This window comes from Crocuta crocuta, unplaced genomic scaffold (genome assembly GCF_008692635.1).
Source record: "Crocuta crocuta isolate KB4526 unplaced genomic scaffold, BGI_CrCroc_1.0 scaffold70, whole genome shotgun sequence".
NCBI classification, from domain to species: domain Eukaryota; kingdom Metazoa; phylum Chordata; class Mammalia; order Carnivora; family Hyaenidae; genus Crocuta; species Crocuta crocuta.
In genome coordinates this window covers 845,853-859,145 of record NW_027528417.1, presented here as the reverse complement: position 1 = coordinate 859,145, position 13,293 = coordinate 845,853, and the positions used below count along the sequence as shown (strand labels likewise).

The 13,293-nt window shown below is 56.9% G+C and overlaps 2 protein-coding genes across 5 annotated transcripts in view; one reads left to right on the top strand and one right to left on the bottom strand.

Annotated features, from left to right (window-relative positions):
* The window catches only part of MLH1 (mutL homolog 1), a 39,918-nt gene extending 39,163 nt beyond the window's left edge, over positions 1 to 755 (top strand). For all 4 annotated transcript variants that reach the window (XM_077754253.1, XM_077754251.1, XM_077754254.1 and 1 more), the window contains one exon: positions 277 to 755. In XM_077754253.1, coding sequence (XP_077610379.1) covers positions 277 to 444 — 168 coding nt within the window. In that variant the 3' untranslated portion in view covers positions 445 to 755. The remainder of the gene's footprint in view (positions 1 to 276) is intronic.
* Positions 756 to 2,269: 1,514 nt separating this feature from the next.
* The window catches only part of LRRFIP2 (LRR binding FLII interacting protein 2), a 76,741-nt gene continuing 65,717 nt past the window's right edge, over positions 2,270 to 13,293 (bottom strand). The window contains exons 21-27 of the mRNA XM_077754498.1: positions 11,373 to 11,474; positions 11,009 to 11,141; positions 9,236 to 9,285; positions 6,344 to 6,452; positions 4,005 to 4,204; positions 3,343 to 3,447; positions 2,270 to 2,981 (exon numbers count right to left, since the gene is read on the bottom strand). Of these exons, the coding sequence (XP_077610624.1) occupies positions 2,871 to 2,981; positions 3,343 to 3,447; positions 4,005 to 4,204; positions 6,344 to 6,452; positions 9,236 to 9,285; positions 11,009 to 11,141; positions 11,373 to 11,474 (810 nt within the window). The 3' untranslated portion in view covers positions 2,270 to 2,870. The remainder of the gene's footprint in view (positions 2,982 to 3,342; positions 3,448 to 4,004; positions 4,205 to 6,343; positions 6,453 to 9,235; positions 9,286 to 11,008; positions 11,142 to 11,372; positions 11,475 to 13,293) is intronic.

Genomic DNA, 13,293 nt, shown 5'->3' with positions numbered 1-13,293 from the left:
CCGCCCTCCCCTTCCCGCCTGCCCCGGCCCACGCTGCGCCCGCGTGGAAACCGAGATTCCGGGGCAGCAAGTCTCGGGCAGGCAGTCCCTTGTGCCCCCGGAGTCTCCTCTTGCGCGCAGGCCCGCGGCCCCCAGACGCTGCCCGAAGAGGGCGTCTCCCCAGCTTCCGGGAGGACAGTGACCAGCAAGGCCCGGGCCGGTCACAACCTGCGGGGGGGCGGGGCCGGTCGGCGGCGTGAACGGGGCGGGCTGTGACCTGTAACGCATCTTCTCCAGAGCGAGGCCCCCGCCGCCTCCGCAAACCCCTGGAAGTGGACCGTGGAACACGTGGTCTATAAGGCCTTCCGCGCACACCTCCTGCCTCCTACACACTTCACGGAGGACGGGAGCGTCCTGCAGCTTGCGAGCCTGCCCGACCTGTACAAAGTCTTCGAGAGGTGCTAACCACGCCCCTGCCGGCCCCGCGAGGGTAGGGCTTGGGGCTGCAGACTCCCCTCTGCCCGCTGACTAGCTCCCTCCTTTCACCCTCGGTGGATCGGCCGGAAGTAAATCGTCAGAGGTGTCCTAATTCTGATGATTCCTTATTTACCTAGCGCTTGGGCAGCTTAGTCTACCAGGCATCTGACCTCAGCTCGGGTCATGATCTCGCCGTTCGTGAGTTCGAGCCCCGCATCGGGCTCTGCGCTGACAGACTCACGCTCTCTAAAAAGTAAGCGTTAAAAATTTTTAAAAATAAAAATAATTACACTTGAAAAGCTCTCGATGTATTTTCACCTACAATATACCTGTGTTAAAAAACCCAGAAGTAGTTTGAGCGCCCTCTGGGCATCTGGTAAGAATTCTCAAAATGCCCTAAAGATTTTATAGTTCTTGCTCCGCTTTGATTCTGTGTGTATTCTGGTAAATTCCTAATATTGGGTGATACGAATTAGGTTGGTTCACGTGCCTTTTAAAACAGGTCCTGGGGGCACCGGGGTGGCTCAGTGAAGTGCCCGCAACTAGGGTCCCGAACTCGAAGAGGCTCTGGTGACACGGAGCATGGAGGAAGGGGAATCGCTAACCTGTTACGCCCTCAGTAACCAAAGCTAATGTTTGTTCATAATGAGAAGTTGAGAGGTGACAGGAGCCCTTACCGAGTCTGGAACTGGTGCGCGTTCTACGTCAGCCTCCGTTACTAATGGATAGAAATCCTCCCAGCTGAAGATAAAGTTCTCGCTGTTCTTGTCTGAAGGACGGTGTAAACGTACCAACCTGAGCCGCAGGTGCCACTGCTGTGGTGCCTCTAGTGCCGGCCTGCGTTAGCAGAAACGTGCGGCGCGCACAGGAAGAACGCTGACAGTTCTGAGGTAGAATCCCGATTACGAGACTCCGTGAAGAACGTTCCACGGACGGAATGAAAAGGTGCAGCCTCTTTGGAAGAGACAGATCTGTTGTGTCACAAAAGGAGTGACATCAGGTTCTACCACATGGACCTTCCAAAAAGTCGACAGGGCACCTCAGCAGCCGCTCCCATGAGCCCAACGGGGCGCGGGCTGAGCAGCCCAGACCGGTTTTGGGGACGGAGGGAGGCAGGATCTCCCCACAGGCTCCAGCTGTGGGGCCCTCCCCCTCAGGGACCGGAACCTCGCCCTCCCGGCGCCCCCCCGCCCCCACCTGCAGAAGAGGTCGATAGGCTGTCCCCTCCACTCCCAGCAACGGATTCCGTGATGAACAGCAACAGGCCAGCTGCTCTGACACGGGGGAGGGGGGCAAAGGCAGAGATTTCCTTCACGTTCCAGTTACCTTTAGTATCTAATTCCACGTCTAACTTTATTCTCTTGTGTGCCCTTGACTCATTACACTTCCCCCAGGGCTGCTTCTGAAGATGTGACAGCCACGTCCAGGAGCCTGGACCCTGGGGGCAAAGGAGAATCACGGACCCCGCGGAGCAGCTCCGCGACAAAAGCCTTTTCCCCCACTGGGTACTGTCACGGACGAAACTGAAGTTCTTAAAATGCTGTATATTCTAGATTTGTTTCCGTGAGCAGGAGAGAGGAGGGCAGCCTAAGGGGCGTGGCCGCCCGTGTGACAAAATGAACGCGTCCGCAGCCAACTGTGGTCAGCAAGNGGGGGGGGGGGTCCCTGCACGAATCAGCAGCAGGTGGGACACTGGACACGAGATACGGCACCGGTGACGTCAAAGACGAAGGGCCCTCCTCTTACTGTGAGAGCGCCAGGCTTTGGACCTCCCGGCCACACGCACTGAAGCAAGTTTGATACACACTCCCCGTATCTTTTTCTAACATTTTCTTATATAAATTTAAATATTTTACAAAAAAAGGCTTTTTCCTCCAAACATAGAAATTTGAGTGAAACATACATTCCCCACGTGTGAACTGGTTTCTTCACTACGACAGAAACGCTATGTGACACGAAAGGCAAGTTCTCTGGCCGCCGTGGAGGACCGAAGTCTGCACCGCACCGTGGAGAAGGCACTTGGGTTCCCGAGGTCTCCAGCCAAGTATCTCGGGGGCGCGCAGGAGCGCCGTCCTCCCGAGCCCGCGCCGAGGCCTCCGAGGGCCCCGTCCCCGCGGCGGCCGGGGGAAGCGGCGAGTTCGCCTGATTCTAAAATTACGGAAATAAAATTACGGAAATAAAAAATCGAAACAGCACGGACCAGTTCTTAGTCTAGAATCAAATTGCAGACGAAATCCAAAGTGTTCATTCACGAAGATTCAAACCTGTTTCATTCTCTCATAAATTATAAAATACAAAGGTGGCTATTTCAATGACAAAACTCAAACAGTACTGAAGGGGGTTCGTGTCAACGGACAGAAAGTCAGTGCCTCTGCGCGGGACCCCAGGAGCGGCGCCGGCGGGGGGGCGGCCGCCTACTGCTGGGCCAGAAGCGCCGTCCTGTTGGCCTTCATCTTCTCCAGCCGCTTGGCCAGGTGGCTGTTCGTCATCTCCATCTCCTCAATCTTGTCCAGTGCCGTTCGCAGCTGCACACAGGGAGAGCCCGGTCACACGCACAACCCAGCGCTGCCTCCGCGCCCCCGTCCGCGACACGCAAGCGCTGCCGACCCGGCCTCGTCTCCCTTCCGCCTGCTGGCGGTGCTGAGCAGGGACGCTGAGCGCCAGTCACAGAAAGGACATAGAGGAAGAGACCGGCCTCAAAACCGAAGGGACAGCCGTCCTTTCTCTTAGTCTCTAATCGACCAACATAAAGCAAATGGCGGTCACCGGGTGGGTCAAAAACCAACGCGGAGGAGTAAGGGACTCCACTGCTGTTCCCCGAGGGGGGACCCAGGACTCAACCCCTCCCGCGGCGCGGGACCTCTCTGGGCACGCAAAAGCGGCTACCTCGCGCTGTAGCTTCCTCTTTTCCGCCTTCAGCTCGTCTTCCACTTTCTCCGCGTTCTCCGCGGCCGCCTTGTACCTCAGCACCTGGCCCTCGAGGCGGCTGACCTGCGACAGGGGAACACGGGCCTCTGGTGAGCGGCACCGGGGGCCCTTCCCCTGCACCCACGATGGAAACACGGCGTCATCACAGATCCCCAGTCCTCCCCTCACGGCCACTCACAGGGCCTCCCCGAACCCAACGGCTATTTACAGCTGAGGACGGGTCCCCAGAGGGTTACAGCAGCAGGGCCCGCACAGGGCCGGCCTCCCACGTCAGCCCTGCGAGGAGCACGCGGTCTGAGCGCCAGCGGAACACCGCAGGGTGACACACACTAAACGGAAAGGCTTGTAGACTTCCTGAAACGTAGATTAAGGGATTTTCAAACCAAGAGGCTTCCTGAAGTCTCTTGAAGTAGCTGGAAGAAACCGAACCGCAGCTAGCTTTCTGCGGCCGGCTGAAGGGGCCTCCGCGCTCTCGTCCGCCGGCTCGTCTCTGACACACAGCTCCGCCAGAGCGCCAGCTGCAGGGGCGGCCCGGGGGGACCCAGGAGCCGCGGACTTAGCCGCCTAGCCGCTGCAAAGGGACGTTAGACCACTTGGCACCAGGCCGCGGAAGTACTTACGTTTTGTTCCAACGTGGTTATGTCCTGTTCTGCTTTTGAAAGCTTAAACTTGTACTCACTGATTTGTCTGTTGGCATCTCCTGGAAGAGAAGAAAGCGATGGACCCATCTCAGAGAGAAGGTGTGACCGTCGGGCACGGACACCCAGGGCGAGGACCCTGCGGTCTCCGAGACCCGACGTGGATGCCCACGGGGCAGCTCAAGCACCTGACCCGAGCGTCCCTCGTCCTGGGAGATGGAAGAGGCCTCCTCACCCGTGGTGCATGGAGGCCGAACGTGCTGCAGCAGGGAGCCCCACGGGGACACCAGTGGCCCCTAACCACCTCGCTCAGCTGCCCACGGCTCCTGTGCCCTCCCGCCTCCCGCCTCACCTCAGGGACCCCGCACCGGAGCAACCTCCGTCGGCACTCTCCTTAGCCAGCTGGGACGTCGCCTTCTGTCGCTTTGATTTACAGTGTCTTTTTTAACACTGATCGTGCTTTCTGAAGGCAACATACATGCGAAAGGAGAGGGGCCCCGGCTATGCCGCCTGCGGTCTGTCTCTGTGCTTAGTGACCGGCTGCTGAGGGGACTGCCCTTCAGTGGCGTGGGGGGACTTACAGTCCTTACTTGCACTTCTGACCTAAGAGGCGCGTCGGGTAAAATGAGGAGTCTAGATCAACTCCCTCCGGCAAACCAAATGTAACAAAAATCACTGTGAAATGATACAGGGCATGAGTAAGGCCCACAGGAGATAAACCAAATCTAACCTACCTAGGAACTGTTTTCTGTAATGTTTCTTTTTGGGAGCGCGCGCGCACGCGTGGGGGAGGGGCAGGGAGAGGGGGACAGAATCCACAGCGGGCTCTGTGCCGACAGCAGAGAGCCCGACGCGGGGCTGGAACTCATGAACTGTGAGATCATGACCTGAGCTTAACCGACGGAGCCGCCCAGGCGCCCCGAGAACTCTTCGGCTTTTCCGCATCACTGAAGTCACAACCACTTACATGCTCTTCAGCGAGAGGCCCATCTACCTAGTTACGTCGCCTCAAAGTAGCGGGCTAGAAACCCGTCACCCGGAAGGCCCCTCGGGCAGGGAGGGACCGGTTCCTACTGCTGGGCTCCAAAACCAGCTGCAGGATGTGGGCTTGCGGTTCTCCAGCCCAGCCTCCTCTCCCCGCGGTGGGCTCACCTCCTCCCCATAAACGTCCCTTTCCCTCCTGTTTTCAGGTGTGTGACACCGGGCTTGTGGCAGGAGCGTGCGCGCGGAAGCCGTGCCCACCCGCGCCGTGCCTCCCTCTGCGTTTGCTGCGTTAGGCCAGTCTCTTTCAGACCCCCCCCTGCCGTCTCCAGGTTCTCCCGCCCCTTGTACCGGGCCGGCGACCGTCACCACCTGCCTCTCACGCCGGCCTTCATCTACCATCCACGCCCAAGTATTTCTAGAACAGGAAGTGTCACAGGGGCCCCAACGGGTATCTAATGAAGGAAATGACACGAACCTCAAAAATCAGTATTAACAGTATTAATTAGCTTGAATCCAAGAAGTCTCTTCTGTTTAGCCTGACTCAAAATACATAGATGAAAAGTTGATAGAACAACCAATGTTTTAAAGTCAGTCATGAGAAAAGCCGCTATTCAAAGTGAAACAAGTGCTGACTGTCGTCTGTGAATGACACGGCCTCTAACTGCACACGGACGGCCGCTGGGCCCTCCCCGGCCGCGGAGGTCACTGCAACACAGCGGGCCCTTCGGAACAACACGGGGTCGGGGCGCCAGGGGCTCAGGCCACCATCATGCGGTAGTGACCTGCATCAGGCTCCATGCTGAGCATGGAGCCTGCTTGGGATTCTCTCTCCCCCTCTCTGTCAAACTAAACATTTAAAAAGAATAAAACAGGGGCGGTTTTAGTGGTTAAGCGTCCGACTTTCGCTTAGGTCATGATCTCGCGGTTCGTGGGTTCAAGCCCCGCGTCAGGCTCTGTGCTGACTGCCAGCTCAGAGCCTGGAGCCTGTTTCAGTCTGTGACTCCCTCTCTCTCTGACCCTCCCCTGCTCACGCTGTCTCTCTCTCTCTCTTAGAAATAAATAAACATTAAAAAATTTAAAAAACAAGAAAAGAATAAAACAACAAGGGGGCAAAGGAAGAAAAACGGCATCAGGTAAACTGAATACTTAGCGGCCTTCTTTTAAACACCATCCACAGAGACGGGGTTAATGAGGAAACCGCTGGCAAAGTTCTGAAACTTTAGTTTTAGTTAGTGTGTTAGCTCCAAATCCACCCCTCCCCCGCGACACATCCACGGCAGTGGCACCAGGAAGCGCGCCCTGGGGAGCTGACGGGCTGCGCACGGGCTGCAGCCCACCTTCCCGGCACCGACTCCGAGCGTGCGGAGGCCCGCGCGCNGCCGCCGAGCCCCGGCCCCGGGAGCACCGCTGCCGCTCCTCCTCCAGCTGCAGCTTCAGCCTCCGCACCTGAACGGAGAGAGGGCGCGTCACGGGTCACCGCCCGGGCCNAAATTCATATCAAATATTAAGTACATTTAATTAAAATCGTAAATGAGATATCACGTATTAACATTAAAACTTAAATATTAACGGAAGTCACAGGCGATCTGTTTTTGAGTCTGGCTACAGAGCCCAACAGCAGCTTACTCCTAATGGCGCCACAGAGGAAGTAACCCGGAGGCGACAGGAGATAAAGCCGGCAGTGTGGACAGGAGACGCCCACCCGGCGAGGAGGGAGCGCGGCGTGCCGAGCGCAGAGGCCACGCGCGCCTCCCGGACGCCGCCCCCGCTCTCCCGCACAGGGCTCTGTACGACCCGCTTCTGCCCGCACCCCCCCCCCTCCCAGAAGCCTGGAACTGGGGTCGCCGCACCCTCCTCCCCCCGAGCGGCCTCCTCACCTAGCGCAGCGGCAGAAAGACGCTCCCCGCCCCCAGAGGCGCCTCCCTCTGCGGCCCTCCGGCTTCTGGAGACCAAGTCCGCAGCGCCCGCCACTGAGCCCGAGAACACAGCACATGACCTGCTTTCGTGCGGCCGCCCAACCGCTCGGCCTCGGTGCTCCCTAGAGCTCCTCCCCCCTGACCTCCCCTCCATCCCGCACCCCTGCCGCCAGCATCGCCGCCGGCGCCCCTTCTGCTTCACCAGCTGCTCCCGAGCCCCGCCCCCTCAAGAACAGCTTGGCAGTTTCAAAACGCACAGAGGATCTCCCCTCCGACTGAAGTCCGTTTCTAGAACACCTCCCTCCGGGGCCGTCCGTCTATCCCTTCTTGCCCTCACGGCCCGCTCACAGTCAGACCAGACCCGCCACCAGGCAAGTGTAGCCCGTTACCTTCTTCGGAACCTCTGCTCCTGATCTTCCCAGCGCCGTCTCTCAGGACTCAGACGCCCCAAACCCTTCAATCCCACTGGCACCTGCCATCTTCCTTCTCCTGGGCCCTGGCCTCCTGCCGGACTACCCATCGGTGTCCTCACCCGCTTCGCCTCTGGGGCCATCGTTGGCCACACTCCCCGGCACACGCGCTCACCTCCTCTCCCAGTTACCCCCCGCCCCGCCCAGCCCAGCCCAACTCCACGCGCGGTGCCTGCCCCCAGGCCGTGACACAGTGAGAGAAACGCATCCAGTGTGTGTGTTCACACAAGCCTCTGACCTACGCGTTCATACGTGTGCTGCTCACTGTGTGGTCCCGTCCACAAAAACGTCCGCCCGCTAGGGCGGGAATCCTCTAACGGATTTGTTCACTGAAATAGGCGCCCAAGGCCTGGAATGGTGCCTGTTCAACAGCGGAATCTCCTTAAACACCTGAGACGGACCAGGAGTCTGTCCAGGACAGCGGCGCAAGGGGGGAGGGGGACAATCGGTGAAGAACTTTCCCCAAGACGGGAGGGTGGGACTCCTAGAAGTGACAGGCGCCTGTGCCACGCAGCACAAGTCCGAATCCCGTCACCGGGAAACTTCCCAACACCAAGGGAGAAGCAGGATATAAACTGCCAGAGATGGCTCTACAGAAGGGGTCACGTACAGAGGATGAAACCGCAGAACGCCCTTGACGTCTGTAATAGCCATACTGGAAGCCAGAGGACAATGACGCAACTTTAATTAAAAAAAAAAAAAGATGAAGCAAAATGACGGTCATGAAGACTTCTGCTAATCAAGTGAGAGTAAAATGAAGACATTTTCAGTCCTCCAAGGTTAAGAAAAATTTACAGCCTATCTACCCGTTTCTCAGGAAGTTACTGAGGAATAAACCAAAAAGAGAATAAAAAAAGAGGAAGTCATAAGGCCTTGCAAACCGGGAATCCCAGCCTAGGTGGCGATGAAGGGCACTCCGGCTCTGCACGGAGGGGGCAGGCCCTTAAGTTCCCAGGGGACAGGTCAGTGCTGCAAGAATCAAGAAGTGGAACTGAGAGGCGCCTGGGGGCTCAGCCGGTTAAGTGTGTCTGACTTCAGCTCAGGTCATGATCTCGTGGTTTGTGGGTTCGAGCCCCACATCGGGCTCTGTGCTGACAGCTCAGAGCCTGGAGCCTGCTTTGGACTCTATGTCTCCTTCTCTCTGTCCTCCTCCGCTCATGCTGTCTCTCAAAAATAAACAAACATTAAAAAAAAAAAAAGAAGTGGAATTGAGAGAATACGTGGTGAATTTGAAAATGCTAAGAGCAGACCTAATCACTGCTGCGGACTCTGTAGCCAAATTAGTCATAACTACACAGGAAACCGAGCAAAGGAAAAGAGAGGCCACGGCATGAACTCTGTGGGGACCAGAGACTTGAGGGAGAGGGAGGGCACCCTGAGCGTGCGAGGCTCCGCGGCAAGTGACGCAGGCCGGGTGCGCGGTCCTTCCGGAGGAGGATGGGGGACCAGTGGATCTTCCACAGCGAATGCCCAGAAGCAGCTGAGCGTGTGGGACGCAGACGCCCGAGAACAGCACGTGTGGGAAGAATTTGCCAACCCAGCGGGCCTGGCCAGGGACGAGGGTGCGGGGCTGGCAGGGGCCTCCTCCAGGCCGCAGCGCCAGCTCGGGACGGCTACTTCACTCCTTCGGCGCCGTGTCCCATACAGTGTTTTAAAACACCAGGAAACGACAAAGGGACAAAACGCGCATTATCTTCTTCCCCTCCCAGTGTTGCTGGCGTACTGATGTCTGAAGTGAGCACGTCTCTCTTGTGTGTGCATCGTAACTCGCCAACGGGTCCCCCTGCCACTCTGTCCGTTATGACTAACGCCACCTTCCAGCGACGGAGCAGTGGACCTTTACCTGTGAGAGCAGCTCTTCCTTTTCTCCAGCAAGTTTTCGTAGCCTGACATCTAAAACAAAATTGGAAAAGGCTGTAAACCAAATTTGTAATGAAATACGTATTGAAACAATTGAAAATAATTCTTGAAAGTCAAAAACAGCCAGCATTACCTGATAAACAACTCATAGCTCTCTATTGAGAGAGCTTCGAAAGAAATGAAGGCTTATATTCACGGTATTAAGTACTTAATTACTCAGCAAATATTTCCACATAACTGATAGTTATCAAGGCAGTAAATACAACGTTTGCTCCCAAGGGCAGTGATTTTCCACTTAAAGACAAACCAAAGTATAAAGATCACTTCCTTGTTTCAAAAACGTGCAAGCCTTTACCAGGAGGCAAACGACTCGAGTCGTGGGGGGGTTCCCGCAGGCTCGATGCAGCCTCATGGGAGCAAACCCGCGGGGGAGAAGGGGCCTGGCGGGGAGACGAAGGCCCACACAGGCTAGTGGGGGGACCTGGGGACCGACTCTGAGCCAAAGGCAGTCAAGGGCCAACCTGAGCGCGGATGCAGGGTCGGCCTGAGGGAAGGGCGGCCTTCAAGACTGGACCCTGGGGGCGCCTGGGGGGCTCAATCGGTTAGGCGTCCAGCTTTGGCTCAGGTCATGATCTCACGGCGTGGGAGTTCAGCCCCAAGCCTCGCAAAGGGCTCTGTGCTGACAGCTCAGAGCCTGGAGCTGCTTCCGATTCTGTCTCCCTCTCTCCCCCTCCCTCTCAAAAAGAATAAACATTTTTAAAAAATTAGAAACAAAAAACAGCTGGATCTTGGACTGAAGAGGACCGCAGAGGAGGAAAGCAGCAGCCGACACTGGGCCAGCGCCTCCCACAGCCAGGGTCACGGCTACGTGGGGGCACTTGGCTTCCCCGGCACCGTCCAAACAGCGGAGGGGAGCCCGCGTAGCCCGGCCTCACGCACCACACAGCCCCTCCCCCCCACCCCTGCTCCCANTCTCTCCTCTCTCCGAGTCTCTGCTTCTGCAATTCTGTGCTTTAGGGAACACGCTCACTAACGTGAACAAAGCTCCACTCCTCTGGGAAGCCTACGTGTACATGAAACTAAAGGAAACAAAAGATCCCTTTAAATAAAAAAAGTGAGCTGACGACAGAGCGTCTGTGCCACTTCCCCAACCTCGAGGGCAGGATCTTAGAGGAGCGAATGGACGGGCATCATGGGGTTTCCCGGGACAGGTGTCATTAAAGTCTCAAGGGCTTAAATTGAAGAGGCGCAGATGCTCAGAAGCCTTGCTCCAGAAAAGAACACTTCTGGAAGGCCTGTCTTTTGATCATCTACTTCTTGCCTTAAGAAACGCGGTGGCGGAGAGCCACGGGCCCCGGGAGGAGGANCACGGCGTCGGGAGGAGGGGCACGGCCTGGGGAGGAGGGGCACGGCGTCGGGAGGAGGGGCACGGCAGAAAAGCGGAGCGTCCAGGAGGCAGAGCGTCAGGCCCACTTGGGAAGGCTCCCCGGGCTGCAGGTGGGGAGCGTCTCTCCCAGGAAGGTGTGCGTTTAAGTAAAAAAGCCCCGCGTATCCACCAACAGTGCCTCCACCCAGGGGCCTTCCACTGACCCAGGTGCTGGTTCCCCCAGGTCAAGGATGCCTGGAGACCATGTGTCCAGATTTCTTCCCTCTGAGGATTTAGATCAACGTCATAGGGGCGCTCGTGCTGCTTTCCTTCTCCGAGACGGGGGACGAAGGGGAGGGGCCGCAGTGTCGCGGGGCGCAGGGGCCTTACCCAGCGGACCTTCCCCCGCAGACTCCAGCACCTGGGCGGCCTCCTGGGACACCGCGGCGATGGCTCCGGCCGCGGGCTCGTGCCCGACCTCACCGTTGGGGGTGCCGTCAGAGACCGTAAGCAAGCCGTGTTTCTGCGGAGAAGGGAACCCAGCGTCACGACCGGCTCGCACGCACGCGGTACGTCCGGGAGCGGCAGAGCGACTGCGCGGGGAGCACCTGGGCGGAACCGGGTCCAGGGAGCCCAGCTCTGTGGAAGGAAGGGCCGCTCCCGCCTACTCTGCACCGAAGCCCGAACGCGGCTTGTGCTGGGCTAGGAGGACAGCGCGGCGAGGGGCCTGCACTGCAGGCGGAAGCGAACGTACCTCTCCCGTCTCCACCGCCTCCTTGCGGTCGGCCAGCTCCTCTGTGAGCGCATCTCGCTCACTGCTAAGGCGGGCCATGCGCTCTCTCTGTTTCTCTAGGGCCTGGGTTTAGACAGGGCGGCAAGGGAAAGAACGGCACAGAAGAGCAAGTGAAGAGGCAGCAGAGGGCCCCGGGCTCCAACACACACCGGAAAGGCCGCGAAAGACACGACAGCAGCAAAAGCCTGGAAACGGGCAGTTAGACACGCGAGGAAGCACAGGGGCTCACGTCTTCACAGGAGAGTTAACAGAAGCGGGTTAATTGTGCATAAATTAACCAAAGCATGCTTATCACATCAGGCAGGAGCTGATCTTCCTTCCCCAGTTGATGGGGGGGGGGACCAGGAAGAGGAAGAGGATGATAGCAATAATATTAAAACGGAGTTTTCCTTACGGACTCCTTACTACATCTTCATCTGGTGACCAATACAAACACATTCCATGTTTAACAGAACACTTCAAGAATAGAGTTTAATTCAAAAAATTAATTTAAAAATTTAATTCAGAAAATTGTAATGGCCCTGGAAGAAAAGTCACCAGTATGCACAAGGTATTTTAATGAAACACTGGCCATAGTGATTGTTCTCCAAGCAGTGTGGCAAAATATTCCTCAAATACCTCTTAATTCAAAATAGCTAACCTCCAAAGAGATTCCCCACCGACCTGCTTTTTTGTTAATCAAATACAATTAAGAATCATCTGGTTTTCTGACCACCTTCCTAAACAAAATACTGACAAAATAAATAGAGCCCACCTACGGAGCAGCGCGGCAGAACATGGGCTTGGGGCTCAGGCTTCTGCGTGCCGGCGACTCCCGACTTACCTACGCCTCAGACTCCCCGTCTGAAAAACTCCCAGCTGCCCGGTGTGGGCACTGCTGCCGCGCCAGGGTCGGGGAAAGCTCCGGAAAAGCCCACCACGGTTTCCACTTACTTGGGGCCCCCTCGCCCCTGCCTCAATCTCTCAGCGGCAGAGCTGAGGATGACGGGCACTGAAGCAGGCCCACACTGGGGTCACCAGTGACAAACCACACCTGGCTCCGAGTAAGGACATAACCCAGACTAGCAGTCTACGCAGACACCTGATGGGCGGACGATTTTCGAAAAAGCTTCTCTCTACACGTGTGTTCGTATATTTGATATTTTCTACCAACAACCCCATCAATCCAAGCAGTTAAACTACAACAGGTGACTCTCCTCTCNCTGGGGGGGGTGGGGGTGGGGTGGGGGTAGCTGGACAACGTCCTAAACCGGTAGACTCCTACTGGGCACCCAAACTGGCAGTAAGTAAACGAGACGCTGGCCATGACCTTCTACGTGGCTCCACTAGGCAGCAGGCGCTGCTAGAAAGACGTACATGTGCCCTGCTATGTTTACAGCTGGAATTTCTCCCTTATAGAGCCTGTCCTTATGTTATCCCCATTTCACAGGTCTGAAAATTGAGGCCCAGAGAGGTTATATTTATTTTTTGCCTGAAGTCCCCGCAAGTGCCAAAGCCAGAAAATGAATCCAGTTCTTTTCGGCTCCAAAGCCTTTGCATATTTTTCTGTATCACAGCCCTAAAAAAGCCACAATTATGCTTCCGATCTGCCATCTCAGATGCTGCTGGGAAAGCAGTCTATAAGGGCAAGTCCTGGTCCTTCCTTCCCAAACCGCAGCGTCAGACCCACTGTCCTTTCAGCACTGTACGGTCGCACCATACGGTGTGTCTCGAGTCTGCCCACTAGTCAGTAATCGGAGTTTCTGGACCGTGAGGCACTTGCCCGGCCGTCAAGCTAATGTCACCAGGCCGTTCCATCAGAGCAGACGCAGCGTTGGGACACAAAGGCACAAACAATACCTTCCCACCTGTCGCCACCTGAACCTCGGCCGGGTCAGAGCCT